At 46.8% G+C, this 25,490-nt stretch overlaps 1 protein-coding gene across 10 annotated transcripts in view; it reads left to right on the top strand.

Moving 5' to 3' along the window:
• The window catches only part of CHD2 (chromodomain helicase DNA binding protein 2), a 76,029-nt gene that overhangs the window by 33,498 nt on the left and 17,041 nt on the right, over nt 1-25,490 (top strand). For 6 of the 10 annotated variants that reach the window (XM_059714578.1, XM_059714575.1, XM_059714577.1 and 3 more), the window contains 19 exons: nt 593-637; nt 768-943; nt 2,390-2,532; nt 3,388-3,604; nt 4,684-4,773; nt 5,728-5,918; nt 7,645-7,833; nt 8,359-8,521; nt 8,907-9,059; nt 10,631-10,702; nt 12,562-12,711; nt 14,097-14,245; nt 15,368-15,464; nt 17,766-17,858; nt 18,432-18,605; nt 19,598-19,773; nt 22,557-22,598; nt 24,571-24,710; nt 25,235-25,373. In XM_059714578.1, coding sequence (XP_059570561.1) covers nt 593-637; nt 768-943; nt 2,390-2,532; nt 3,388-3,604; nt 4,684-4,773; nt 5,728-5,918; nt 7,645-7,833; nt 8,359-8,521; nt 8,907-9,059; nt 10,631-10,702; nt 12,562-12,711; nt 14,097-14,245; nt 15,368-15,464; nt 17,766-17,858; nt 18,432-18,605; nt 19,598-19,773; nt 22,557-22,598; nt 24,571-24,710; nt 25,235-25,373 — 2,599 coding nt within the window. The remainder of the gene's footprint in view (nt 1-592; nt 638-767; nt 944-2,389; nt 2,533-3,387; nt 3,605-4,683; nt 4,774-5,727; nt 5,919-7,644; nt 7,834-8,358; nt 8,522-8,906; nt 9,060-10,630; nt 10,703-12,561; nt 12,712-14,096; nt 14,246-15,367; nt 15,465-17,765; nt 17,859-18,431; nt 18,606-19,597; nt 19,774-22,556; nt 22,599-24,570; nt 24,711-25,234; nt 25,374-25,490) is intronic. The other 4 variants (XM_019477551.2, XM_006265406.4, XM_019477553.2 and 1 more) reach the window with 3 other exon arrangements.

Here is a 25,490-nt window from a genome sequence, read left to right as displayed (position 1 = left end):
CACCCCTAGTAAATATTCCTAGAGGATGAAGAGCAGGACTTCAAAATTCAATTTATTGGGGGTGGGGATTGGATTTTGTAAGAGTGAGCCTCTCTGCCATCCGTTCTATAAGATACAGGAATCTCAGGATTAATGCACAGAAGAGCTGGGTTTTCTGTGGCTCAGTGACCCGAACTGTAAAATGTGATTGATAGTCGCTGTTTCCTGAGTATTATTGTTCATAAAGGTGTTGGAGATTTATATGCAGAAAGTGGGTGAGAAACAGCATTGGGAGGACCACGTGGTCTGACATGTTTGTTAATAAGAGTGACTTGTCAGCTTGGAACTTAGGTTTTTGTGCCTAGTGACAAATTGTGGCTGGGTCAGTTATTGAGTAAGTTAGTAATGTAATGCCGATTTAGTGGGGGCTGCCTGGTGCCTTTGGAAACTAGACATGAAGAACTGACTGTTGTGTTTTAACAATCTTTGAATATATTGAAGAGATTAAAAAAAACTGTTAGTATAACTATGGGAGCTCCACAATATCTTGTTTGCCCTTTCTTCTGGCTGTTCAGACACTAAAGTCCTTCTTTTATTGCTTCTGTAAACATAGCTATGAAAACCAACAAGTCTGCAACGGGACATTCTGAATTCCCAGGTAAAGTGGCCTTTAATTCCCTTTCTTATGTGCTGGGCTCTCATTCATGTCCTGTCTTGCAGTGGCAGCAGTTGATAGCATCCCTGTCTTGGTCTCTTCTTGCTCACGGTGTTTTGTTTCTGTGCTGTAGCTCACAGTCGGAAAACATCCTCTACCGATCCTGAGTATCTGTGCAAGTGGATGGGGCTGCCATACGCAGAATGCAGCTGGGAAGACGAGGCTCTGATCAGCAAGAAATTCCAACACTGCATCGACAGCTTCAACAATCGCAACAACTCCAAAAACATTCCCACGCGGGATTGCAAGGTGCGCTTTCTTCCCTGCTGTCTGCTTGCTAAGTGCTGGATCTAGGTCTCTTCCGGTTTTCTCAGGGCATTCGGCGGGGGTTTGGAGCAGAAAAGCAAGATGTTCCCAGCACGTCCCAGTCCCCTTTCCCCCTCCCACAGGTCAGTTTCTTTGTTCAGGGGTTCTCTGCGTTTGTTTTAGTGCCTTATCCTGATTCTCAAGACAGGTCACTTACCCTGGAAAACAGGGCCTGGGACTTTCTTCCGGGAGCTCTTTCGTACTAAGTAGGCAGATGGGGTGGAGTTAGCGCTAAGTCCAGTGGCAGCTCTGCTCCTTAAGTTTATCATCTGCCACTAGTGATTGTTATCAAAGGATGTCTTTTGTTTTACTACATGCATTGCGTGGCAGAGAGTATGTTTGTAAGGCCCTATCCTGGGGCCCTGTATTGCCGTGCATCTGTACATGAGGTACTGTAGTTTTGAGCTGGAGCACATTTGCCACACCAGGGCATGGTGTTTTAGACAGCTTTGTTTAGTGCTCTTGGTGGCTCTGAACTAGTCAGAACTGAATGTTGTTATGCTCAGCAATACAAAGAATCGTCTCCCTCCTTTGGGGCTTTATGTGATGCCTCTCCAGTTTGCCAGGGCCATGCCAGCATAGATTGCATCGTCAGGACCTGGCAGGAGTTAACTGGTGTTTATAACTGAAATAACCCAGCTCTATTTTGGTGGGAGGTGAGCGTAATAGAGTTCTCATCCTGGCTCCCTGAGAAAACACGTTTTACCTGCTGCATCTTCTCTTAATTTGAAATGGAGCATGGCATGTAAATGCCATGTTTCTCTGTGGGAAGAAAAGATCCCTGCTTAGTGCCATGTCAGTGTTTAGAAATGCTTTTGAATGAATGCTAGCTGTTCTTGTACTGTCTGTCACAGTAGCTAGAGAGATGCATCCCTTTTGTATCTTGGCTACTCCATCTGTAAATTGGAACAGTGACACTTATGTACGCCATGGGGTGCGGGTGGGGTGGAATATGAAACTTCATTAATGCTTGTAACGCGCTTCATAATTCTCAGAGAAAAAGGTGTTTTAGAAATGTGACAACATGCCCAAGAAAAAGGGGAGGTTGGGATTTGGCAAAATAGATAAAATGGAAGGAATGAGAATGGAAAATGGGAGATGGGATAAAAGAGGTAGAATGAGAGAGCAGGAGGCAGAGATATGGTGAAGGTCTGGTCAGTGTGGGTTACACATCGCAGCTTTACAGGGTTTCCTTGGCGGGTTGGATTGTGGCTCTGAATGTCTGAGCTCGGGCAGAAGTGTGTGAGGAAGCTGTTGTTGCTGATATGAGTACTCAGAATTACCTTTGCATACGTACTCACACGTGTGTCACAGTAAGAAGTACTGTTTTTGTGCATTGAGTCTGAAGCCCTTATTCCTACTGCAAGCTTAAAGATTCTGCCTTTTTAGGTGCTGAAGCAGAGACCTAGGTTTGTTGCCTTGAAGAAACAACCTTCTTATATTGGTGGCGAGAACCTGGAGCTCCGAGATTACCAGCTGGAAGGCCTCAACTGGCTTGCTCACTCGTGGTGCAAGTATGTGCAGACGATGTGGTAATCTGGTTAAGTAATACTCTAGTTTTGTCTGGGGCTGCAGCATTAGTTTTATTTTTATTTTATTTTTTTGAGACATTGGGCCACATCCCTTTCTGATGTATCTCTGTTGCACCACACCAGGATGTGGCCCTATGGTATTTATATCTTTGTCTTCACCTAACCTGCTTCTTGCACCTTAAAAGTTAAGGCTCTCAAGGATCTCACATCCCTCCAGCAACACTACCTAGGCCTTTTTGCAAAAAGGGAATTTTTTTTATTATGAACTGAAAGAGGAAAAAAACAGCTCCCAAAACTAAGAGGGGAACCCCATTGCACTTTGAGCATGGGTACACGAGGAGGCATATTCCCAGCACTGCTGTCTCATTTGTTTTTTCCCCCCTCCTTATTCCCAGCATCATCCACTTGGCTGTATGGAGAGGTGGGTGAGCCACTGCTGTGGAGATGGACCCTGAAGTTTGATAGTCCAGTGGCCTGGTCCAATCCCATATTCCTCAATCAAATGAGAAAAGCTGAATCTCTCTCTTGGCGAGCTTGAGCTAGCCCCTTTGAAACTCTATTCCACGCTAGCCCACAGGCTTCTTTTTCTTCTTTTGGCTTGGTGTTTATTTTCCAATTTTGTGTGAATGTGGCCCATGCTTTGACCTCGTCACTCGGAAGTAGTTTCTCTGTAGTACAGTATAATGTGGATTCTTCTGGGCTTTTCCAGCCAGCGTTCAAATGGCGTTTTGCAATGTACACCTTTCAATCTCTCTCATTGTTTATATCCCTGTTGGTGCATAGTAAATCGGTTGTAGCCTGATGCTACAACTATATATATATGTATATATATATGTTTTCTGTTCTCCGTCTCAGGAACAACAGTGTGATCCTGGCTGATGAAATGGGCTTGGGGAAGACTATCCAGACAATATCATTCCTCTCCTATCTCTTCCATCAGCATCAGTTGTACGGCCCCTTTCTAATAGTGGTACCTTTGTCTACTCTCACCTCATGGCAGAGAGAGTTTGAAGTCTGGGCACCGGAGATAAATGTGGTCGTGTACATAGGAGATCTGATGAGCAGGAATACGGTGCGTGAACAGAGGCGTAGGGGTGGGTAGAACAACAGCCGCAGTGTAGCTTGCTTAGATAGATCAGAGCTAGCATGATCCTCTATGGAAAGGCAAACTGCACTAGAATTTGTTGCAGTGTGTGTACGTTATGACACCCTGGCTGGCATAACCTTGAGACCACGTATGAGTTTAAAAGACTTTGCCTTAGTTTTACTATCAGGAAAATATATATAATAGTTGTCTCCCATAAAGAGTCTTGAGGCTTAATATTTACAGTGGTTTGCAACCTGCTGACTGTAGATGTGCAGTCTTACTATTTGAGCAACAAGGTAGAGAAAGATGCAATTTTATTGGGCAGTATAGAAAAGCTGCAGGTTGTGATTCATGATGGGACCGCAAGTGTCAAATTAATAGAGACTAGTGAATTAAGACCATCCTTTAGCAGCTCACCCTGCGGAGGCCTACCCAGTTGCATTACCTTCTCTGCAAGAACAGTTGTAAGGTGTATAGATTACAGTGGGATTCCTGTGGATCTTACAAAGAAGGGGTGGTCATATGGTGTTACAAATTTTACAGGCTTCTGCAGCTATGGCACTAAAATATACATGAGGCCAGAAAAATGTGTCTCGTTAAAAGAAAACTGGTCCCTTGTTACTGAACTTGTTGACTCTGGGTTGATTTAGCCAGCTAATTAACCTGCTTCGTTTGCTGACTGAACCAGTGTTTTTGCTCAGTACCTCAGTGCAACTCCAAGCCAGCATTGCTGAACAGAGCACACTGGAGCATTCATTGGATTGCCAGCTACGTTCTGACCTTGCACACATTTATTGCTGCTGATGAAGGAATCGGAAAGCACAGTTGCATGTTCAGGTTCAGGAGACTAAGCGTGCAAACCCAAGGTTTTAGGGAGTCATTTGTCTGCCTGTGGGTAAACTGGCAGGTGCCTTGCTGTGGCCCCACTTTGTCTATAGAAAATGGAAGACTTTTTTGAGGGAAGCAAATGTTGGGCTTTTCTGATTCGGAGAGAAGGATGGTTCTGAAGGAAGGCAGTCAACTGTAGACCTGTCTTTGCTCAGCTTTGTCATCTCCCCTCTCAGATCCGTGAATATGAGTGGATCCATGCTCAGACAAAAAGGTTGAAATTCAACGTGCTCATCACAACGTACGAGATCCTCCTCAAAGATAAGGTGTGTAACAAGCAAAGAGGTGTTTATGTGGACTTCTTTATTGTGCATAACCCTGTGACTTCTGCTGTGAGTAAAGCATCCAGCCATGATCCAGAGCTGTGTCCTCTGTGGTGGCTGAGAACCTGTAGATGTTGCTTGCTTTTACTTGGTCTACTAAAAACAGAGAATATAGTGTTCATGCGATAGGACACAGTGGGAATCACAGTGTTTACCGTTACACACACAAATAATGCACCCATCATCATGAAATCTGGGCTTGCTTTGCTTGGGTTAATCTGTGCTCATAGGGGTGGATTAAAGGGGGATAAGTAGGTGTAGGGGAGAGGTGTGCTGTAGGAACTTAGAAGATTTAAAGCCAGTCTGTTGCAGAAAAGCCCTTGTAACAGGTGGCCTGTCCTCTTAAGAAGCAGCAGACAGCCCTGTTAAGGATGTACAGCTGTGGGGCATTTTACTAAAGAGCGAGTGACCCACCGGGGCCTTTTCAAGCTTCCGGAAGTGAGGAGGGATGGGGCAGGGAGTGAAAAGTGGCTCTTCTAATATCCAGGGAGGACAGAGCATTTGGGATTTGTTGTGTTTGTTTCATGAAAAATGAAACTGTCCTGAAGCACGAATAACAGAACCAACTCCCCTGGTTAAAATGGAAAGAGAAGTGACCTGCTTACAGCCCTTAAGTTTGGGGCATTAGATAGCATGCTAATTTTAAACATTTCTGTCCCATTTAAGTGGAATCATAATTGCTGTGGGGCGTCTCTCTGTCAAAGACAAGATAATAAAATAACTTCTTTTCAAGAGTTCCTGAAATCAGTAGGTGCCCAAACACCATGCATGGTATAAGAATTGCACTAGCACATAATGGGATTACATGGCTGAGATTAGGTGCACAGAGAGGTTAAGCCAAATGCTTATGGTGCTTGTCTAATCTGGTGTATCCTTTGGCTTTGTTTTTTGCTCCAGGCTGTCCTGGGCAGCATTAGCTGGGCCTTTTTGGGAGTGGACGAAGCCCATCGACTGAAGAATGATGACTCTCTGCTGTATAAAACTCTGATTGATTTCAAGTCCAATCACAGGCTGTTGATCACTGGGACCCCACTGCAGAATTCTCTCAAGGAGCTCTGGTCACTGCTGCACTTTATTATGCCAGAGAAGTAAGTCTTGTTGTGTACTTCAGGAGAAAACAGCATGTGTCCAAGCCACTTTCTTAACTAGACATGAAAGTGTACAGCATGGAGTAGCTTTGGAAAAGCATGCACACCTGTGAATGAAGTGTGAATAGAGTTAGAGCAGAGGTTGGAAGAGGGAAGTTAGCACGTGCATAAAACATGTAATGCCGATTCCAAAAACAACCCCAAAAGCAGCTCTTGCTGGATTGCAAAAAGAAGAGATGAACGAGTCAGTCTCTGCCAAGTGCAAATGGGCAGGTTTTCAGTTTCCTGAGGAGCTCTTACGAAAAGATGGAGAGAGCAGAAAGAAATTGACTTTTAAAATGGAGTAAAACCAGATCCTTTTTAGGGAGGACTGTGGCAAATACAAAACCTGCTGTCACATAAGCACTGGGTAGCCCAGAGCGGGGGAATGTGAGAGAGTCTGTGCTTTTAATTCAGGAGATCAAGTATAGTGTCACAGAGATCCAGGGTAACGTTTTAAAAAATGCATGTCCCATTTTCAAAACGGCTTTTCAATGAGATTGAGGGTCCATGCGCTTAAGGCAGTTTTGATAATGGGACTCGGCATTTTTGAAAATGTTGCCTTCCAGCTAATTAATTTGGTACAGGCACTTTTGAAAAAATGTGAAAAAGATGTTTGGAGGATGGTGGGGGGTTATGTTTTTAATATGCGCATACTTCAGCAACTGATGAAGTGAACTTGGGTTCATGAAAGCATATTCCCTCTCTAGATATGTATCTTATTTAGTGTATGAAGGTGCATATCTGCTCTGGCTTCTGACTGACTGCCCACTAACATGGCTAAATAGGTCTCTCTGCAATATGTTCTGGCACAGATTGCAGCTTGCTAGGGGAAGCACTGTGTCTGAGACCGACTGAAGGATTTCAGTTTTTGTGTCAAATTGTTTCTGGTCACCATTCAGTCTCCCATTGGCTCCAGCTGGCTTTGGGTCAGGCTCTTCAACGACTGACACATTACACCCCAAAGTGGTTACAGCTCAGTGGTGTATCCTTCTGCATACCACTGGGAGGAAAACTATTAAGGACAGATGAGGTGTTGATAGTAGTTGGCTTGGAAACCAAAAATCACAGAAGAAATCTGGACTGGAAGGAAGGGATGGTAGGGTAGTATTGCAAAGACCCATATTTATTCAGTAGTACCTGACCTGATCAGAGTAAATGTTAGGTTTCCAGGCTAACCTCAAAAGTTGTGAAAAGGAGACTAGTGTCTGCAAATGCTATGCTGAATGGTGATTTTTTGGCTAACGTTTTTAGTAATATCTTTATTTTGGAAGATGATTCATATTTATATTTACACACTAGAGATCATTAACCGTATTTATTTGGTAACCCTACTTTTGTTTGCTGGAGTGAATGGTGATGCATTGTATGCAGCTAAAATTCTGGTCCCTCGTCCAGGAGACATGGTTCATCAATGAAGGCTGATTTGTACAGTGATTAGAATAGGAAGCTAAGGTTAGCACCGTATTCAACTTTGCCATTTGTTGTCTTGGGCAAGCCACTTAGCCTGTCTTCATTTTACTCTGCTATAAGAAAGCAATTGTGCCGCTCACTCACAGGGGCACTGAGTACATTGCTTTTGATTCAGTTGCGACTCCTCAACTGGTAGGCATAGTCTATAAGGGCAGATAATGAGATGGCAAGCCAAGAGGCTTTCTAACCCCCAACTCCTAAATTGTACCATCAGGTTTGAGTTCTGGGAGGATTTTGAAGATGATCATGGGAAAGGGAGAGAGAACGGCTACCAGAGTCTTCACAAAGTCCTGGAGCCTTTTCTCCTGCGCAGGGTGAAGAAGGATGTGGAAAAATCCCTGCCAGCCAAAGTGGAGCAGATTCTCCGGGTGGAAATGTCTGCCCTGCAGAAGCAGTATTATAAGTAAGTTACTTTCTGAGTTACTGACAGTGACCAGTAGATGTGGGTTTGGGCTTCTTCATTAGTGCCTAGTGGATCGTTCTTTACCCAAAATCTGCTAAACACAGTATGATTGGCAGCCTGCTTCAGCAGAGGAGACATCCTAGTAAGAAGCTGGGAAAGATGGCATAGCATCTTGTACCCAGGTCACCTGTGTTTGGATGGACATTGTAATTCACAGACATGCTGGTTTTTTTGAAGAGAGGGCAGTGATAGAATTTAGCTGGTCAACTTTGCAGGGGAGAGACCACACACTTTTCATTTCTGTGAAGCTCCATGTTCTTTACTGTTAAAGAAGTTCAGAGAGAGCAGCATTGGGATCTCAGGTGAAGTGCAAGCAGAAGTGTCATGGGGGAGAAATGAAATGGAGAGACATTGGGGAAACTGGTGCCGGAGCAAAAATGTCTCTCAAAGGTATTTTTCCTGAGGACACAAGTCTGTCTGTCTCTCTCCCCACTGAAATGTTTTTTTGTTTTCTTCTGCCTGCAGATGGATTTTGACCAGAAATTACAAGGCTCTTTCTAAAGGGACAAGGGGCAGCACATCTGGCTTCCTAAATATTGTGATGGAGCTGAAGAAGTGCTGCAACCATTGCTATCTCATCAAACCTCCAGAGGAAAATGAGAGGGAGAATGGCTCTGAGATACTGCTGGTGCGTAGTTGTTTGGCTTTCTCCTTTCCTCCCCCCTTACTTCCACACTTATGCCAAAGAAAAGTTTTGCAAGTACTTTGGCCTCCACTTGCTGGAAATCTGTTTTCTCTCCACAGCCAAGCTACTCTTTGTCCAGCCTTCCCCCTTGCTTTGGGAAGACCCTGTGCCTGTTTAAACTGGTCATCTAGGGTAGGATGGGCATATAACACCAGATCTGAGTTTGACAGTTAGACTACTTTGAACAGATGTGTTTTGATTTGCACTGCAAAGCTGTATGATGTAGTTGGTGTCATGAGGGAAACGTTACCCTGTATGTGTTGGGTCTGTACGGGACTTACAGGGGAATGGTTGGAAGGATCAGCTGGAATGACTGTTACTTCTTTAGTCTCTGATCAGGAGCAGTGGAAAGCTAATTCTCTTGGACAAGCTGCTGACCAGGCTGCGTGAGAGGGGTAACAGAGTCCTGATCTTCTCTCAGATGGTGAGGATGCTGGACATCTTGGCAGAGTACTTGGCTATCAAGCACTACCCTTTTCAGGTGAGGACTGCAAGCAGTTGTACACTGGTTAACTGGAAAGGGCAGATCAAGAGCATGGGCCATTTTGAGTGCCCAGATTCTCAGAGATTGGTAGCTGGTACTAAAGCAAAAGTCTCTTGTATGAACTGGGAAATGCCATCATATTCCCCCATTGCAAAGTGCTAATTGGGTTAAAGGAATGAGCACTGCATAGACTGGGTGGTGCAGAGGATAGATAGCTGAGCTAGGATTAGGAGATCTAGGCTTAGTTCCTGGCTTTTTTGTTGGCCTGCTTGGTTGATCTTGGAGCCAGCGACACCATTTCCCTTTACCTCAGTTTCCCCACCTGTAATATGGAGATAATGTTACTGACTTCCATTTAAAGCTTTGTTGAAGAGCTGAGTGCTGTTATTCATGTTGTCCTTATTACTCATCACATATGAAACCCAGGTATGGTGGAAAGTTCAGTGTGTCAATTCAGTGGTCTGTTCTGTTGACCTTGATTACCAGAATGCCATGTGGTTTCCAGAGAAATCTTTTCCTCCATAGTGGGTGCGTCTACACATGCACACTTACTGCACAGTAATTAGGTTATTGTGCAGTAACCAAAAACTACTGCATAGTACGGGCACATGCCTACACATGCGCACCCGTACTGTGACTTGTAATTATGGTGACTTATGCCAACTTGGGTGTAAATTTGCTACATGATGCAGGTAGCAAATTTATGCCTGAGTAGTTACTGTGCAGTAACGCACCTGTAGACACGTTACTGCGCAGTAATAGTGCGTGTGTGTATATGTGTGTGGACTGACTTGGGACTAACTTTACTCCCAAGTCGGTCCACACACAGTATTATTGTGCTTTAACGCCTGCACGGGTAGATGCTGGCTTAAAAATCCACTTACTGCACATTAAATGCACATGTAGACATGCCCATATTGTTTCTGCAGCGCATATATCTCGAGCTAGAAGTTTCCAGGGATGTGAACAGTTCTGGTCTGCTCACAGGGTGGTTTCAGCAGGGAGTCTTGAGCTTTGGACTGGGCTTCTCCTTGTGGTACAGTTAGTTGATTCCTTCAGGATATGCTTGCTGCCTTCTGCTTGAGTGGGAACATGAATGGGCTCCCTTGGCTAGTGTGGCTGTCCACTCCTTTTCTCTTTGATGGATGCTGGCTTGACAGCCTTCAGCCCAGACATTATGCAAGTGTCCATGTGCACAGAGCTTGCTAAAAAGGACACACTTTACACAGGCAAATGTACAATAAAGCCCCTCCTCCCTGCAAAGCAGGCCTTGATTCTTAAAACCCCACTGAGGGCTGTAAATACAGAGATCCTGGCGGGAAGCCTGTAACGAGAGCTGCCGTGTCACCCACCGTGTGACTGCTGTCTAAGCATGTCCCCCTGCCCTCGCAGCACGTCAGGTTATAGCAGTGCAGTTATTTTTAATTGGCAGTTATTTTTAATGATTAAAAGCTTGTAGCTGACAGCAGGCAGGGCAGGAGCCTGCAGAGCTCCCAGAGCTTCGGGGCAGCGATTCTTTAGGGGTCCTTTCCTTTCCTTCCTTTCACCATTACTGTTGGTCTTTGCAGCGCTTGGACGGGTCGATCAAAGGCGAGATCCGGAAGCAGGCTCTGGATCACTTCAACGCTGATGGCTCTGAGGTACGGCGGCCAGGGGACCTGGGCAGGACGCTTGATCTGTGGGAGTTCACAGCTAAGCTGCAGCTGCAGTTTATAGCTACTGAGTGGGAGTGAGTTTGTGGCTTTTTTTTTAAAGGGCTCTGGGTACAATTAAGGGCATGGCACTGGCAGGTTTTGTATCCTACAGCTGTCAGCATTGCTTGTTATAAACACCCTAAAGCCACAGAAAGCAAGGGGGTCTGTCTAGTTAGGTACAGACAGGATGCTCACTGACCACCAAGGATCAAAGCTGCTTGGAGTTTCCCCATCTCAGTCCTGGCACTGAAGCAGTCACAAAATGACTTGACTTTGCTAGGGTGCACACTCACCTCTGGGTTTGAACTGTTGGGAGAGGGGGTGGGCAATGGCTGGAAGCGCAGCCTGGCAGAGGGGTCTGGTGACTGCAGGATAAGGTTAAGGCTAGAGCTATGGTGCAGAGAGGCTCCTGGGTTGCGATCTCTTCCCTCTGGGCCTGCTTGCTGACTCACTGTGTGACCAGGTGCACGTCACGGGCTTGTTTATGCCCCACTCAGTCCAGCCCTCTAAAAAACAAGACCTTGCTTGGAAATCCAGGCTGGTGATTCCTGAGGACTGGGCTGAGAAGAGCGAAAGGAGACTTCTCTGGGTGCTTTGTGCTAGTAGGAAGCTTATTCAAAACGAAGGTGAAAAGCTGACTGTGATGCAGGCAGGGGGCTGGCAGAAGGGGAAAGCGGGCATGTGTCCTAAAACTTGCTTTTTCCTCCCTCTGGAGGAGACCCTGAGAGCCAGGCTGGCACAGCCAATGACTTGGGCAGTCCTCAGAGTGACGGTCAGGTCAGGTGTGATTAGTGTGGGGTTGACCTCATATTGAGGGGGTCCCAGGTGACGAAAAGGAGCATGTGTTTGTCTGCTGCCTGGTGTGACCTTCAGAAGCAGCCAACCCAAGGTGCCTTTCCTTTTGAGCCACTTGTTCCACCGCCCGTAGCGACACCTGCTGGCTGATTCTGCAGTCACACATCTCCTCTCCGGGTCTTCCCTTTGGTGCTAACTGTAAGTCAGATGGCAGCCACCAGCAGTGACAAGCTTCTCTGCAGGCTGCAGGTGGCTTCAGTCAGGGGATCCTGATTTCCTACCACACCCCGCAAGACCATTAGTGCTAGGATTGACATGTCAACGGTGTGCAGAAGGGAAGTCTTTCTGCCGTTACATCTCTTTCCTGTTTGTCTCTGAGCTCATCAGACTTCTCTGTTGCCCTATTCTTCTCTGCACTCCCTCGTAAGAGAAAAAGATCTTTCTACCATGCTGTCCTCATGCTCAAAACCTAATAGTCTCCCACTGTCCTTCCCCTCCTGTCTCCTCCCAGTGTCCTGGTCTCTCTGGATTCCCTCCCTTGCTCCTCCCCACCCTAGTCCCTCTTTGAGAATCTCTCTAGTTCTGCACCGAGTCTTTCTTCCTAAACTATAGATTCCACTACACCAGGGGTAGGCAGCCTCTGGCACGGGTGCCAGAGCATGACACATGAAGGCATTTTGCTTGGCACGTGCGCCACGGGGTGGATGGTGGGGAAGGGGCAGGGGTTGTGCTGCCACAACAAGGATCAGGCCCCTTGTGGCTCCCCTGCCATGTGCCCCTGGCACACCAACATCTTGCAAGTTGAGGTTGTGGGCGCTTTTGGCACTCTGCCCAAAAATGTCGCCAGCCCCTGCACTATACCTTCCTCTTCTTCAGCCTAGTTTGCAAGTCCCTATCGGGTGTATTGTAAGCTGTATTCCTTTACTGGCATTCGGACATACGTGTTTTAAGCAACCAATCCTATTTTTTTGCAAGCAGAGCTGTACCAACCTATCATGCATTGTACACAGGACTTCTGTTTCCTGCTGTCAACACGAGCTGGTGGACTGGGGATTAACCTGGCTTCTGCAGACACCGTGGTGATCTTTGACTCGGATTGGAACCCCCAGAATGACCTGCAGGCTCAGGCCCGGGCTCACAGAATCGGACAGAAGAAGCAGGTCAGATTAGCTGCCTGGTTCAGAACCTCTGCGAACTCAGTCTGTTGATATAGTGCAGCAGATGCTACAAAACATCAACATATCCCCTTTACATGGACTCCCAAGAATCTGAGCCTTCCCATCAGGTCCAGGAATCTGTGGAAACTCAAACTGAGATGCAAAAAATCAAGCTTGATTTTGCTCAAAGCCAGGTCCAGACTTTCTCAGTGGGCTTGCAAGCTTCCTAGCAGATTTTGCATTAATACTACAGCCCACTAGCAAACATGTCCTATCAGTCTTGGTCTCATGCAATTGTGGTATCCAGTGGTTGACTCAAGTAGGGAGTGGTCTAGGCCCGGGGAATCAAACTCATCAGATCCTATGGGCTGGACCGGGCCCACAGACTGGCCTTTTGTGCCTGATCCAGTGTGTAGGATTGGTCCATTCTGGCTGCCACATGCATTATATACCCTGGACAGGCCCTGTCTGCTGCCAGCAGTGCACAAGGCCAGGGCTGGGGCTGGGGTGCACTACATGTAGGACCAGTCTGAGACCAAGAGGCAACACTGCGGGCAGATGATAGGGCTACATCAGCTGCCTCCCCAGGTCGAGGCCTCCCAACTTTGATAAGCCGGTTGAACATCTCTGGATAGAACAAAATATGGGGCTAGAGAGAGTGACCATGTATTCCACCTACTTTATTGTGGTTCACTTGTGCTGCCTTGTTAATATGTAAATGCTGTAGTTCACTCATTATAGACATGATGCTGGGTGAAATTCCTTGGCTTGTTCTACTCAGGCAATCAAACTATATGATCAAAAATTGGCCCCCCTCTGACCATAAAATCTGTGAGTAACATTTTTCCAGAACATCACAGAAACTCCAGCGTGGAAAGTGTTCTGGAGATCTGCCAAGAACCGTCTTGGTCTATAGGTTTTGGTGGGGCAGAGAACACATGTCTCACCAGGGCTGCATTTGCCTGTCTTGGTGGGGCAATGAGGGGGGGCATATGCACAACATTTGAGAGCCATGAAAGAGAGAGTCACATTATTGGACTTGTAGCAGACTTAGCGAAAAAGTCCCTTTTGAGCTAAAGGCACAAGAGGTTCTTTACCAGTTTCCTTACTGTCTAAATCCCTGTAAAATAGTTTGCAGTGAAAAAGCTACCAGACCTTCAACTCATTATTATAAGGGTCCCTCCAGGCTTAGAGGCATGTGTATTATGTGACCTGGTTAGATGCACAATAAAGAACACTTCTTTGCAAGAAGCAGATCTGCAGACACATTATTGCTGCCTTCTGGGAAGTGCCCTGAGACTCCTAGGAAGTAGCACAGGCTGCGGGGTAGTTTAGGCCAGACATATTACAGGTCCATAAAATATCCCTTCTCTTTCCTTACCCCTTAGGTGAACATTTACCGCTTGGTAACAAAGGGAACAGTAGAAGAGGAGATCATCGAGAGGGCCAAGAAAAAGATGGTGTTGGATCATTTGGTGATCCAGCGTATGGACACCACAGGTCGGACTGTACTGGATAACAATTCTGGGAGATCCAAGTAAGTGTCTGAGGAGGGAGAGGGAAACAGGAGCATCGTGTGAAATAATCAGCATGACTCTCACAGAGTCTCAGGGTAGTCCATGGATAGTTTTTTCTGCCAGAAAAGCACTAATGGTGGTAGTTCGCCATTGACTCTGGCTCATGTAGTCATTGGTATAGAAGCCCCATGATGTGTCAAAGCTAGCCAGGAAATAAAGAGCATTTCCTCCTCTCTTGTTTCCTATTCAGTCTCTCTCTACTTCCTTTTCCTTTTCCTGTCTTTCCATCTTTCTCCCCTGTATGGCTAGCACATTTTTATCTTGTAGGATCCCCCAAATCATTAATATGTGAAGAATGTTAATTCCACAGCTGGAGTCCACTAGGATCAGCTGAAGTCTTTCACTGGCTCTTCACCAGAATGTCTATTTAAATATTGTAATCCTTAGTCACTTCCCCTTTGCAGCTGGAGCAACTGAGGGGGAAAGTGGCCACACAAACCTTGCAGCTGTAGTCATCTCCTCTAGCTGTTGTTGCTCTCTGTGAAAGACCAAATAGTTGGGCAGGTATAAGAGAAAGGGTTGTTTTCTCCTGCAAACTTCAGGAGAAGGAGGCTGTGGGGAAGGCTGTTGGATTACCTTGCTACTGGGTCTCCCCACCTTTCCCCTTCAGTTTATTTGTTAAGTGATTTAGGACATGAGAGTAATAAAGGCACTGGAATCCAGACCTGCATAATACCTCCCTTTTGGCAGCCTCCATCCCTTCCAGAGCTTTCTCTGCTTGCTCTTCCTCATTTCATCCTCCTCAGCCCACCCCTGAAGCCTTTAATAAAGATAACCTTCCAAACACAGGAATTCTTCCCTTTGGAGGCACTCAGTACTGCCACTTGATAAGCTGTGATTTAGAGTACAGATTTAGGTGTCATATCAGCTGCCTTCTCAGCACTCCTGGCCCCTGGCAGGCCGGAAAGAGAGAGCCAGGGAACAGGAGGCAAGGGTTTCGTTAGTGCAGGGGAAAACACACACCAAGCACCTTTGCAAATGGCGAGAAACATAGCTGTGTTTTTATGCTGCTGGAGAGTTGGCTTGGTGCCTTTGAGAGATCCAACTTTAACCTTTGTTTCCCTCCTCTTTCCTCCTTGCAGCTCAAATCCTTTCAACAAAGAGGAGCTGACAGCTATTCTGAAGTTTGGAGCAGAAGACCTCTTCAAGGAGCTAGAAGGGGAAGAGTCAGAACCTCAGGTAGTTTCAAGTAACCTCTTTGGGCTCTGAGGCTCTTTGTGAACAGCATTTCATCTGTAGATTGGGATGGGGTAGAGGCTTGCTGGTTCACTGACCCTCTTGTTTTGTGGCTGGGGAGGATGGTTTAGGAAACCTGGCAGCTGAATTCAAGTTTCCAAAGCAGGAGAAGGAAGGGAGCAATGGGCAAGCCAACTGTGATGATCCCTGTAAAAATGGGAGTGTCACAGCTGAGCTTTCAGTGATGGAAGTTTTTAAAGGGGAGCTGTTCCTTCTTCTCAATATACATCTGTGAGTGTGTTTGTCCAGGACAGAGCAAGCTGAGTCCCCCAACTCTATGAACAATTTATGAAAAATAGGAAACTCCACTGGGCACTTTGCTTTGGTATTTTTTACAGAAATAAAGAAATTAGCAGAGGCAAAAAATTGTTGGGTCACTTTCACCCTGTTTCCATGCATGGTTGTTTGACAGCAGTACTCTGAACAGCTCTGTTAATGGCCCAAATAGCATGCCACCATTTTGTTTGGGGGTGGGGGAGATCCACAATAAATTGGACTCGTACTGAAATTTTTTGCTGTTCAACTTAAATATTCCCTTTATTCATCTAACCCAGGGGCGGGCAAAATCTGGCCTGCTAAGGGATTTTGTCTGGCCTGCAAGCAGGTCCATCAGTCCTACTCAGCCCAGGTGTGTGGGGGGGACAGTCTGGGCCATGGCATTGCAATCAGTCTTGCTGCCTCCGGGTGGGCGGTGGGGCTCGGGTGGCACCTGGACTCGGTTTCTTGGCAGCTGCAATGGTGGCGGCTCTTGGCAGCCAGAGCTGCCGGACCTGGCCTTGTTACCTGGGCACCTCAGTCCATCCACCCTGCGCTCACTGTAGGGGCAGGACTCGTGCAGGCAAGGTGCTTGGCTGGGCAGTTGGGATGGGGCCATGGATGGGTGGGGAGCAAGGTTCCCTCTAGGGTGCACGTGTGCACAGCTGTGCACAACTAAAAGTGTGGCTGCGCACAGCCTTTTCAAGGCCACGCACCAGGAGAGGCTGGGGTGGGAGCCTGGCGTGGGCTCTAGGGAAGTGCTCCGCTCCCCTGCATCAGGGCTGGGGCATGGAGCACTTCCCCAGAGCCAGCGGATCCTGCGCCAGCCCCCCTCCCCAACCTCCATCCCTGCCTTGCCTCACCTTGGGGAGGAGCCACTACCTGCCCTGAGTGAGGCTCTGCCGGCTCCGGGACACTGCTCCGCTCCCCGGTATGGCCTTGGGGGACGTGTCCCAGAGCTGGCAGAGCCTCACTCGAGGAAGGCAGCGGCTCCTCCCCGAGGTGAAGCTAGGCAGGGATGGGGGCTGGCGCAGGCTCTGCCAGCTCTGGGGAAGTGCTCCACTCCTCGGCCCTCGTACGGGGGAGCGGAGCACTTCCCCAGAGCCGGTGGAGCCCGCGCCAGCCCCTGGCCCTTGGCCTCAGCCTCTCGGCTGCAGCCCCAGCCCCAGCTTCCGGCCCCCAGCCTCTCAGCTCCAACCTGCGACCTCCAGCCCCCTTCAATAAGTGTCCCACACCGGACTGAGGCGGCGCGCTCATGGACTGCTGCCTTCTAGAGGGAACATTGGTGGGGTGCGGTGTTTGGGAGCAAGATGGGCAGGGGGAGGAGACCCTGGGATCTTGGGGTGGTGACAGCACAGGGCCAGGGCAGAGCTGCAATCCACTGCCCACATGCTCCTGAGATGGACGAGGGTTTCAGGAGCAGGGGCATGCAGGGAGCGGGTCTGGGCTGGGGCAGAGCCATGATCTACTCCCTGCATGTCTGCCTATGGAGCCCATACCCATCGCAGGGGCGTGCAGGCAATGGATTGCAGCTCTGCCCCAGGACTCAGCCCTGTGCTGTCACTACCCCACAACCCCATTTTGTGATCCTGGCCTTGCCCACCCATCCCACTCCCAAACACTTCTCCCTGCCTGCCCAAGGCCCCATAGGGAGTTTTGGTGAACTATTACAGGGGGAAGAGAGGGACTGGGTTGCTTATCTGGCCCACAACAGCACAGCAAAATTCCCTATGTGGCTCATGAACCCAAATAATTGCCCTCTTTATACTCCTGTACTACCTAAGAGGTTTTAATCCCTGACCTCAGTCATAACACCCTTTAAGTATCTACAGATGACTAGCTGGTCTCCCAAACCTCCTCTGTTTTGTTCATAGCCATGTGAGGCATATTTAGCCATCGTACCCCCCCCCCCCCCCCAAATATAGCTGTGAAACCTCCCATTCCTTTCCATCTCACTCTGGTTTTACACTGTTCTTGTCTGCCTGTTAGGAAATGGATATCGATGAGATTCTGCGCCTGGCTGAAACACGAGAGAACGAAGTGTCCACGAGCGCCACGGATGAGCTCCTGTCCCAATTCAAGGTATAGAACAGATAGGCTTCTTAAGGACAGGAGAATGAGAGGGACTGTCTGTCTCCCTAGCAGTGGGTGAGTTGAGGGTTTATGAGCAACCCTTGCCAAATTCAACATCAGTGAAGTTCACTGAGAAGGGACTGATCGGACCAATACTGGCCCGGCCCCACATTGACTTCCCATGGGAAGGCTCTAACCAATCTCCTGGCAGGCTCTACAGGAGCAAATAGAAACTTTCTTTACCCAGCGAGGGTCTGATGAGTTTGATGCATGGGAAAAACTAGAGATATGTTTATAAGTGATCTTGGGGAAGGGAAAATACACGAGTTACTTATCTTTGGGAACTAAGAGGCTAACCTGACAGAAGCTGAGGCTGAAGCCTCAATATTACTTATAAATTTCATGTTCCTACTGATAGTTGGAAGAGAAGGCAAAAATAGGAACAGAAAGACTTTGGTTTTAAAGTAATTACTTAAGCCTTGGCAAAGTTCCTCGAGAGAGAACTTGAGATGGGACTAACAAATCTCTGGTAAGATTGCCAGTGGGTGCTTCCAACCCTAAGGGTGTGACTTTGCTTACAAGGTGGCCAACTTTGCAACCATGGAGGAGGAGGAGACTGAGCTGGATGAGAAGTCCCAGAGGGACTGGGATGACATCATTCCTGAGGAGCAGAGGAAGAAAGTTGAGGAGGAGGAACGACAGAAAGAGCTGGAGGAAATCTACATGTTACCCAGAATCCGGAGCTCTACCAAAAAGGTACAGCGTGTACCGGGGGGAGCTGGGAGAGAATATCACAGGAGGCAGAAAGTAGGGAGAAGGCATTCTGGTGTGAATAGTTTTCTGGATCTGAGACCATCCCTGTCAAAGGGCATTTGAGACAGAGTGGAAATCAGATGGTAGGTCTGTTGTGTGGCGTATGCGTTAGACCGTGGGTCTGTGGTACAACCTTTGGATCCATGATGAAATAGTAATGTGTCCAACTCATCTTGTGCTTTACAGAAAAAAAATATACAAGCTGTGGAATCCATCTAGATTTTAACACAAGGCCAAATAAGCTGTTTGGCGGAGGCTAGATATGAGATTATTTTTGAGGTTTAAATGGGACAAATTGCTGAAAGGGAACTGCTCCTTCTTTTCCACTTAGGTCTGTGGGTGTTTTCAGGGCCAGCTGAGCCCCTCCTTCCACTGGGCACTTCACTTTGGTAGTCTTCATAGAAATAAAGGAATTGGCAGAGCCAGCAATTGTTAGGTCATTTCTGCCATGTGTGGTTGTTTGACAGTGGGCTATCAAGTACTCTGAACAGCACTGTTATTGGCAACCTTACTTATTTCCAGGATGTTTGTTTTCCATCTCCTCACTGAGCTTCACAGCTCACCATGGTTTCCAGAAAAGAGAGCACCCTTTCCAAGTTAGGTGTTTAAGTAGGAAACTCCATTAGTACAGGGAACTTGTGTTTCATTCCCATGCTTTAGATAAGGTGCATAGGAAGCGTTGACTTCAAACCTGTAAAAGCAGTTTGATTCAGTGCTTGGGGACTTCGGGTTTCTAGAAACTGGGAAAGTGGAGATCATCACTGGCACCTTGGTGTATATGAGTTTGACTTCAGGACCTTCAGTGTTATCACAAAGGTGTTTGGAATTAGCCTGGCCCAAAGAGTTGCATGCTGGTTGCCTTGCAAAAAAAAAAAATGAATGAGATAGCAAAGTAGTTCCTATTACCATAGTATTGCCCTCTTGCCACGTTTCAGGCTCAGACAAATGACAGTGAGTCAGATGCTGAAACAAAGAGGAGGCTTCAGAGGTCTTCCGGGTCGGAGAGTGAGACCGATGACACTGATGATGAAAAAAGGCCAAAGCGCAGAGGCCGTCCCCGGAGCGTGAGGAAGGATACTGTGGAAGGATTCACCGACGCTGAAATCAGGAGGTCAGTGCTGTGTGCAGGAGACGGGGAGAAGAGCGAGTTTGTGTAGATACAGACATGACCATGGTTATGTCCCTCCCTCCTGAGTAAAGCACTTGCAAGTGTTGAATCACTTAGTTGGACTGGAGCCACCATCTTCTGAAAATCTCTCTTCTCAGGTGTCCTCTATACTTTGGGGGAGCAAACATTTATTCTGGGATTAATCCATTCTAGGGGGTGGCACTACATGTGTCTCTGTGCCTTTAGAAGGCTGTTGTTATTTTAATGCAGGAATTGTGAGGAGGAGGACTTCTGTTTCCCTGGCTCCTGTCATTTTTGAATTTCCATGCTCTTGGGCTTGCCTCCAGCTGATGGCCTTTGAAATGAGCTTGAAAGTCATTAGTCAGGCTCCAGCAAGATACCTACCTGTAATTCTCCAAAAACACTCCTAAAATTGCCAGCCTCCAAGTGGGTACGCCTAATTCAGCATTTAGGCAAGGGTGCGTGTGGGAAGCTTGAACTGCCACTTGACTCAGACCAAGATCTCTGGTCTTGACACTGTTGCTAAAGCAATGTTCCTGAGCACCAAATTCACCTCAAAGAAGAAACGTTTCCTTTCAGTTTTAATTTAAATAAAAGGCAAACTGGTATGTTCAGTCAAGAATAGTAACCCAAGAATAACTGGTGTGATAGTGAGGTACCCTCCACCCTCAACATATTACATGTATCAGTTTGGCTGGCGCACAGAATCCCAAGGCACCTTTTTCATAGATTTCATAGACATTAGGGCTGGAAGGGACCTCGTAAGACCATGGGGTCCAGCCCCCTGCCCAAGGGGCAGCAAGTCAGCTGGGGTCAAGGGATCCCATTTGTACTTCCAAGCTGGAACTATCTCTAACCTCTTAAGCCTTTCCAAAGGCTCTTTATTGGAAGGCAGTGTCCAAAGGCCCGGCCAGAGAAGGACAAGAGGCTTTCTTGAGTTTTCACCAACTTAGAATCACAGAATCATAGAAAATTAGGGTTGGAAGAGACCTCAGGAGGTCACATCTAGTCCAACCCTCTGCTCAAAGCAGGACCATCCCCAGCTGGATCATCCCAGCCAGAGCTTTGTTTAGCCAGGCATTAAATACTCCCAAGGATGGAGATGCCACCACCTCTCTTTGTAACCTGTTCTAGTGCTTTATCACCCTCCTAGTGAGAGAGTTTTTCCTAATGTCTAACCAAAATGTCCCTTGTTGCAACTTGAGCCTATTGGGCACCTAGACGCATGCCAGACATCTGCTCCCATGAGCTTTAGTTCAAGTACCTCTGCCGCCATTTTGAAGCATGGGACACTGAATACACATGACACTGGGTGTTTTAATTAGAGTGACTCTCAGAACCACTCTAATTAAAATTCCCCCAATCCCTCCACCCCAGGGCACATGTATAGATGCCCTCTGCTCCTTGTTCTGTCATCTGCCACCACTGAGAACAGTCCAGCTCCATCCTCTTTCGAACCCCCCTGCTGCTATTAAATCCCCCCTCTGTCTTCTCATCTCCAGACTAAATAAGTCCAGTTCCCTTCTCTTCATAAGTCATGTGCCCTAGACCCTGCACCATTTTCATTGCCCTCCACTGGACTCTCTCCAATTTGTCCACATCCTTTCTGTAGTCAGGGGCCCCAAACTGGACACAAGACTTCGGATTTGGCCTCACCAGTGCTGAATAGAGGGGAATCATTACTTCCCTTGATCTGCTGGCAACTCTCCTACCAATGCAGCCCAGTATGCCGTTAGCCTTCTTGTCAGCAAGGGCACACTGCTGGCTTGTATCCAGCTTATTGTCCACTTATTGTCCACTGTAACCTCAGGTCCTTTTCTGCTTAGCCAGTTGGTCCCAAGCCTGTAGCTTCATCCCAAGGCTTGGTCCCAAGCCTGCAACTTCCTTGCATCTTTGTGCCCCTGGATTTTACATCTGCGATAACTAGCTTGTTGCAGTGGCTATAAACCATTCCTGAAATTCTATGGAGAGATGAGTGTGTTTCATTGTATAATAGTTAGAGGTTCACTCTTTAGAAAGCAGAGAAAGCTGAGTGAGCAGGAATTTTGGGGGTGGATTTTTTTTGAAGCCGTTACTCCTTTTTTATTTATTTTTTAATCGGTCGCTGAAGTCATTGGGACTACTCAGAGAGGAAGTATTCTTCAGTCTGGGGTACAGTTGGTAAACTCTAGATCTGTAGCTGTGCGTGCGCCATGTGACTGTAAAAGAGTCCCCGCCCTGCCTTACAAAAATAAAAATCATTTCAGCCTTGTCTGGCTGCTAATGAACAAGACTGGTTGCTAGATGGCTCCACATTTGGCTCTTTTTTTTCAGTGATTTTCTATGTTTACAGCATAAACTTTGAAATTACTAATGACATTTATTTAACACCACTTTTCTCCATGGAAAATAAACTTAATAATTACTAGCACAGTGTGAGCCAAGACAGTTCTTTTTAACTAAAATTATGACTGTCCTTTTTTTTCACTATGACAAATGCCCAGCATTAATAGTAACCCTCTGTCCTCCTCCAGCTCCTTCTAGCCAAGGATTACAAAGCTCTGTGCCATCATTAATGAATTAAACCTTGCAAAACAGCTCTGTGAGATGCTTAGGCAGTGGAAGACCGGACAAAAGGATGTGGGAGCTCATGAAACACCTCAATGTTTCAAATGCATTTAACATTTAGGACCCCTTTTATGAATCCTAGAGAATCAAAGACTCATGGAGAAGTAGGGCTGGATATTACATTGATTCTGTTTTGAGATTTGGGTTTTTTTGTTTAGGTTTATCAAGGCTTATAAGAAGTTTGGGCTTCCTCTTGAAAGGTAAGTGTCAAACTGATTCTGCTCTTAAGAAAAGTTATCTGGGCTAATGCATTTATAAATGTGATGTTATTGAGGGAGGTGAGCAGGAGACTTTTAAATCTGGTGACATGAGAATCTCCATGCATTGCTCGGTCCATGGATGTCTCCAAGGTAGTAGATAGGCCCTGGGCTGCTTGGACGGAGCAAAGCCTCACTGGGTCTTTGTAGATTCATAGATGTTAGGGTTGGAAGGGACCTCAAAAGATCATCGAGTCCGACCCCCTGCATAGGCAGGAAAGAGTGCTAGGTCTAGATGACCCCAGCCAGATGCCCATCTATTCAGGGATAATTGAGTAGGAGTTCTGTATTGGAGGCACAGAAACACAGTCTGCCTGATCTGGCATCTGTAGTCACTGGAGAAGCTTTCAGTGAAGATCTGTAAGTCATCTACAGTAACATCATGCTCTACTGTACCATAGGGGAAATGTCCTTTTGTCCCCAGTGGCCATCACCTTAAGCTCTGAGATGTCAGGATCCCTTACACCTTGTCATTATTACCCTTGTCGTTTTATCCTAGGTAGTTTCAGCTCTGTTGTGGGGGACAGAGTGTTTGGGAGCAGGGAGCATTTATCTTGAGTTCAGATAGTGCAGGGAAAGTCTAGAGCAACAGAGGATAGTCAACGACTGAGTCTCCAGATGCATCCAGGAGTTTTCTCTATGCTTTAACAATGGGAAAGTCCACTGTTGTCCAGAGGACTGAATTGTTCAGACAACCCACAGGCAGTTTAAGTGGAGTTGGCTGCATTACGTTTAGAGCATGATAAACTAATGGCTTAATATACAATTAATGGGCAGCTCTGCAGCTGCTGGTTACATGCAGTAGGCTACGTGCAGGATGTACCTGCCCTGTTGAACAACTGTAGTGGATTTGGTGTGAACTTGTTTACAGCCAGGCATACTCAGAGATGCCTCATTCTAAGTATTTCTTTGGGACTGGGAATGTCGCATTGTGTTGTGGGATGCTGGGTCCTTCCTGTATATGGCTCTGTGGAAGGTAGCATCATATCCCATCTTCTGCATCCTTCCTGCAATCTGGTATCTTAATCCAGCACAGTGGATGTGTGGAGGGTGCCGATGCATGCATCTTGCTAAACAGCTTTACCCTGGTCCAGCCCACAATTAAGCAGTAACTTGCTTCTTGCTTCATCTGTTCTGAACTTTGAAACACTAAGGCAGCAGCTCCATGGGGTGTCTTGAGATCCTTTCAAGGGTGCTGTGGGGTGCCACACAATGTTAGCACTGTTAGGTGGGCACACGTGATTAATGAGATCAACCCAGAGTTTTCAAACAGGAATCCATAGTGTTAAAAACATTCTGACCTGTTGTCTGAGTTTTTTGCAACAGAAGAGTTGTGCTATTACTTTTCTGTAGTCAAAAAAGAGTGAAAACTAAGAGATGGCATTTTCAAAGGGTGCCTCGAGTCTATTGAGGGGTGCCTTGCATCTAGAAAGCTTGAGAAACATGACACTAAGGCTTAATATGGCCTTTCAACTAAGCAGTATTACTCCAGGATTTAACCCTTGTTAAAGATGAACATAGGAATTTCAGTGCACTGGACAAAAAAGGGTGAGAAACTTGGGAGTCGTAGCATGAAAAGCTAATTCAGAGATGCCCTTGACACTGGGAGAGATGTTTTGGCTCTCAGTTAAGGGCAGCTAATGTAAAAAGAAAAAAAAAAGTGGAGCTAAAAATAAATGTTTTCCCAAGTATAATAGAAACTGGTCAGTTTTATCTGGAAAGCATCATGCCTGAATCCTGAAAAATAGACTGTGTGCAATGTGATGGATTATTAAAAGCTCAGAGAGAAATTCTTCATGCAGGGGAGGTTATACCATGTACAGTTAGCAAGGAGGCTCGGAGTTATATAGTCTGAGCACTGTTAGCAGCCAGAGTTTGAGCCTGAAGCCTTTGGTCCTTTTTTTCCCTTTCTCAGGCTGGAGTGCATTGCCCGGGATGCTGAGCTGGTGGACAAGTCTGTAGCCGATCTGAAACGTTTGGGGGAGCTTATTCACAACAGCTGCGTGTCAGCGATGCAAGAATATGAGGAGCAGCTGAAAGAAAATCCCGGTGAGGGTGAGTGAAAGCACTGCATGCTGGTTCCACTGACGTCTTTGTGTCGATCCACGGTGCTACTGGGGGAAGCATCCCTGTTCTAGATGAGATGGTGGGTCAGATTAGTAACAATACGGGCAGTGGTCTTGTCACTGAAGAATAAGCGCTAGCTTAAATTTTGCTGCTTCTCTCACCTGTAGAAAGCTAATCCAGTTTTGAATCCCTGCGTCTTTCAGATGGTGGTTATAATGAGAGAAATAAGTCATCAGCTTATTTCAGGTTGGCGCATGAAGCCAAGCATAAAACCAGGACATATTTAACTGCTTTCTGGGCTGGAATCAACCCAGAGCATGCATCCTTCATTAGATCTGTGCTGTCAATTACTACCCAGAAACATTCCAGTGCTGCCATGGCACTGGGCCAAAGTCTTGTACATACTTCTACAGATTAGGTCCGGGAGGACTTAAAAGCCCATCATTGCATCTGAAATTTTTCCAGTCTGTTCATTAATGTTTTACATTGAAATCTTTGTTGCTTCTGAGCAGGGAAAGGGCCTGGGAAAAGGAGGGGCCCAACCATCAAGATTTCTGGAGTCCAAGTCAACGTCAAATCCATCATCCAGCACGAAGAGGAGTTTGAAATGCTGTACAAATCCATTCCCACAGACCTTGAGGAAAGGAAGAAGTGAGCGTGGACAGTTGGGTGCACAGATGGGGGGTGGTTGAGTTTTGCGATGGCCAAAAGATAGCTCGGGAATATGGTTTTACTTTACACCACAGCCTTGAATGAGCCCCTCACCCC

The sequence above is a fragment of the Alligator mississippiensis genome, chromosome 11 (assembly GCF_030867095.1).
Source record: "Alligator mississippiensis isolate rAllMis1 chromosome 11, rAllMis1, whole genome shotgun sequence".
Lineage (NCBI taxonomy): Eukaryota > Metazoa > Chordata > Crocodylia > Alligatoridae > Alligator > Alligator mississippiensis.
Note: the sequence above shows the minus strand (reverse complement) of the source record. Positions and strands in the feature narration are given on the sequence as shown.